The 1,986-nt window shown below is 35.9% G+C and overlaps 1 protein-coding gene across 1 annotated transcript; it reads right to left on the bottom strand.

Moving 5' to 3' along the window:
* Positions 1-41: 41 nt before the first annotated feature.
* LOC117113781 (tyrosine-protein kinase receptor Tie-1-like) lies at positions 42-1,965 on the bottom strand. Its single transcript, XM_033257213.1, has 3 exons — positions 1,378-1,965; positions 765-832; positions 42-599 (listed from the first exon to the last, which is right to left on the bottom strand). The coding sequence occupies exons 1-3, from the start codon at positions 1,709-1,711 to the stop codon at positions 318-320; spliced, it is 684 nt and encodes a 227-aa protein (XP_033113104.1). The 5' UTR covers positions 1,712-1,965; the 3' UTR covers positions 42-317.
* Positions 1,966-1,986: the final 21 nt, after the last annotated feature.

Below are 1,986 nucleotides of genomic sequence, written 5' to 3'. Positions count from 1 at the left end.
GCATATACTTTTACATATTATATATTTTTCTACCCTCACTCACTCGCTACTGAAGAAGGACTAGTGTTATCAGAAATCCCGGCTTCCGTTACTGGCTGTTCACTTACATGTACATCTATCAACTTTGTAACTTTGCCTAGATTCAAGGTGTGAATCACATGGAGAATTTTCTAACTGCTTATCCTAAAAAGTTTGTTTGGGTTTCATAAATGAAAGGCTTATGTAGAACTGATATACAACTTCACATATTGAATCTACGCTAATTACTTATAGATACAATTGCAGAAAGTTACAGTGAAAATGTCAAAAAGTTTTTTTTATACAAAACACAAAAGGAGAGCCATCTCAAATGATTTCGTATGCATGAACATACCCCCATCTTCCGTTTTGACACTTTGCATTGTAGAATGCGGACCAGTTCCCCCGCAGCTTACTGCTGACATTCTGAAGTAGTGTAGTGTGCCCATTTGCAGACCAGTAATCAAATATTGATTTACGTCTGTTTTTGGAACAATTTTTTCTTTCCAGCTCCTCAATCCAGATGGTCGGTAGGAAATAATGAAGTCTGTAATGATCATGTTCTTGTGAGAAGGCACGAACTAAAAGTAAACAAAAGCATACCAGATATTAAGATTAGATTAGGTTCTTAAGCAAAAATATATTTCAAATCTGCAATTGGCCCGGCAATCATTAATATGGGTTAAAAGTGTGATCATGTAATTTGCTACAATACCCTTACACGAAATAGTAAAAGACAAACTTACACTCCATGTAACTTTAATTGTATCTTCGCTCACTGGTTGCAAAGTGACTTCAGGTTTTACAGATGGTTCTGGAGACAATAATTGAAGATGTTAGTAATATTTTAATATTTGATACCATAAAATGGGGTAGGTGTCAGTTGTATGAAAAAAAGTGTCTCTGAAAAGATTCGAACCCTCAACCTCTCGCTATCAAGGTGAGTATCATACCAATTAGACTTACACTATAATCTGAATGTGTATGCATCATTGACTATATTGTTTATAATTTAGAGTAACGACATACTGTAATCATACTTCACTATACTATAAAATTCAAATTATATTATAAAATTCAAATTAGAGTAGAAAATGTTCTACGTCGTGTTATTTGCTTATTGATATGACCTTTTACATACACGTTTTGCAATTACAAAATAACATATTGTGAAAGTTTGTCGCGTCGGGTCTGTGTGAGTTAAACGCAGACGCGATGATGTGCGTCGGGGGCAGTCGCGTCGTAGAATATTAAACATGTTTAATATTTCTCACGACGGCTTAAGACTGTCCCCGACGATAAATCGGGTCGGGCTGCGTCGGCCGACGCTGTCTGAGTTGGCCTTAAGGGATCGATTACCTTCACAGCTTAATGTGGCTCTCATCGATGGACCTTTTCGTCCTTCTCCACCAGGCCCAGGCCTTTTGAGAGCTACGCAAAATTCATATTCCGTATCATATTCAAGTAGCACACTTGTCAGAACAATTTCGCTATTTTCCAAACTTTCTTCGACTAAGTATTGTTGCCAGTCGGCTCTTGACAGACTTCTCTTGTAGTAAAGGAGTACAGCTTTGATTGGTCCATCACCTGAATATTCTTCAAAATTTAGGTCAATTCGTAAAAGACCGTTTTCATTGCTCAGGACAGATGGCGGTTTCTGTGGAACTGGTGGAACTAATGAGCAAAACAACATTTCATTATATTTGTAATTTGTGACCTGTACTGTATAATTTTGCAATCTGGTATCTAAAACCAACCACAGTTTTGAAATCAAATTAGAACACAATACAAATATAGATAGTAAGATTTGATCTGTGAGTTAATAAGACATTAAATAATAATTTAGGTACAGTAATACCACAGTGACTATGCAAAGTTGTAATTCGATGTTGACAAAGACAGTAGACGAAAAATTCACATCTATAAATTTTAGTGTTTCTATAGACGACTTCTTACATATTTGAGTTT

The sequence above is a fragment of the Anneissia japonica genome, unplaced genomic scaffold (assembly GCF_011630105.1).
Source record: "Anneissia japonica isolate Jap-2015-1 unplaced genomic scaffold, ASM1163010v1 scaffold46497_len1986_cov95, whole genome shotgun sequence".
NCBI lineage: Eukaryota > Metazoa > Echinodermata > Crinoidea > Comatulida > Comatulidae > Anneissia > Anneissia japonica.
Note: the sequence above shows the minus strand (reverse complement) of the source record. Positions and strands in the feature narration are given on the sequence as shown.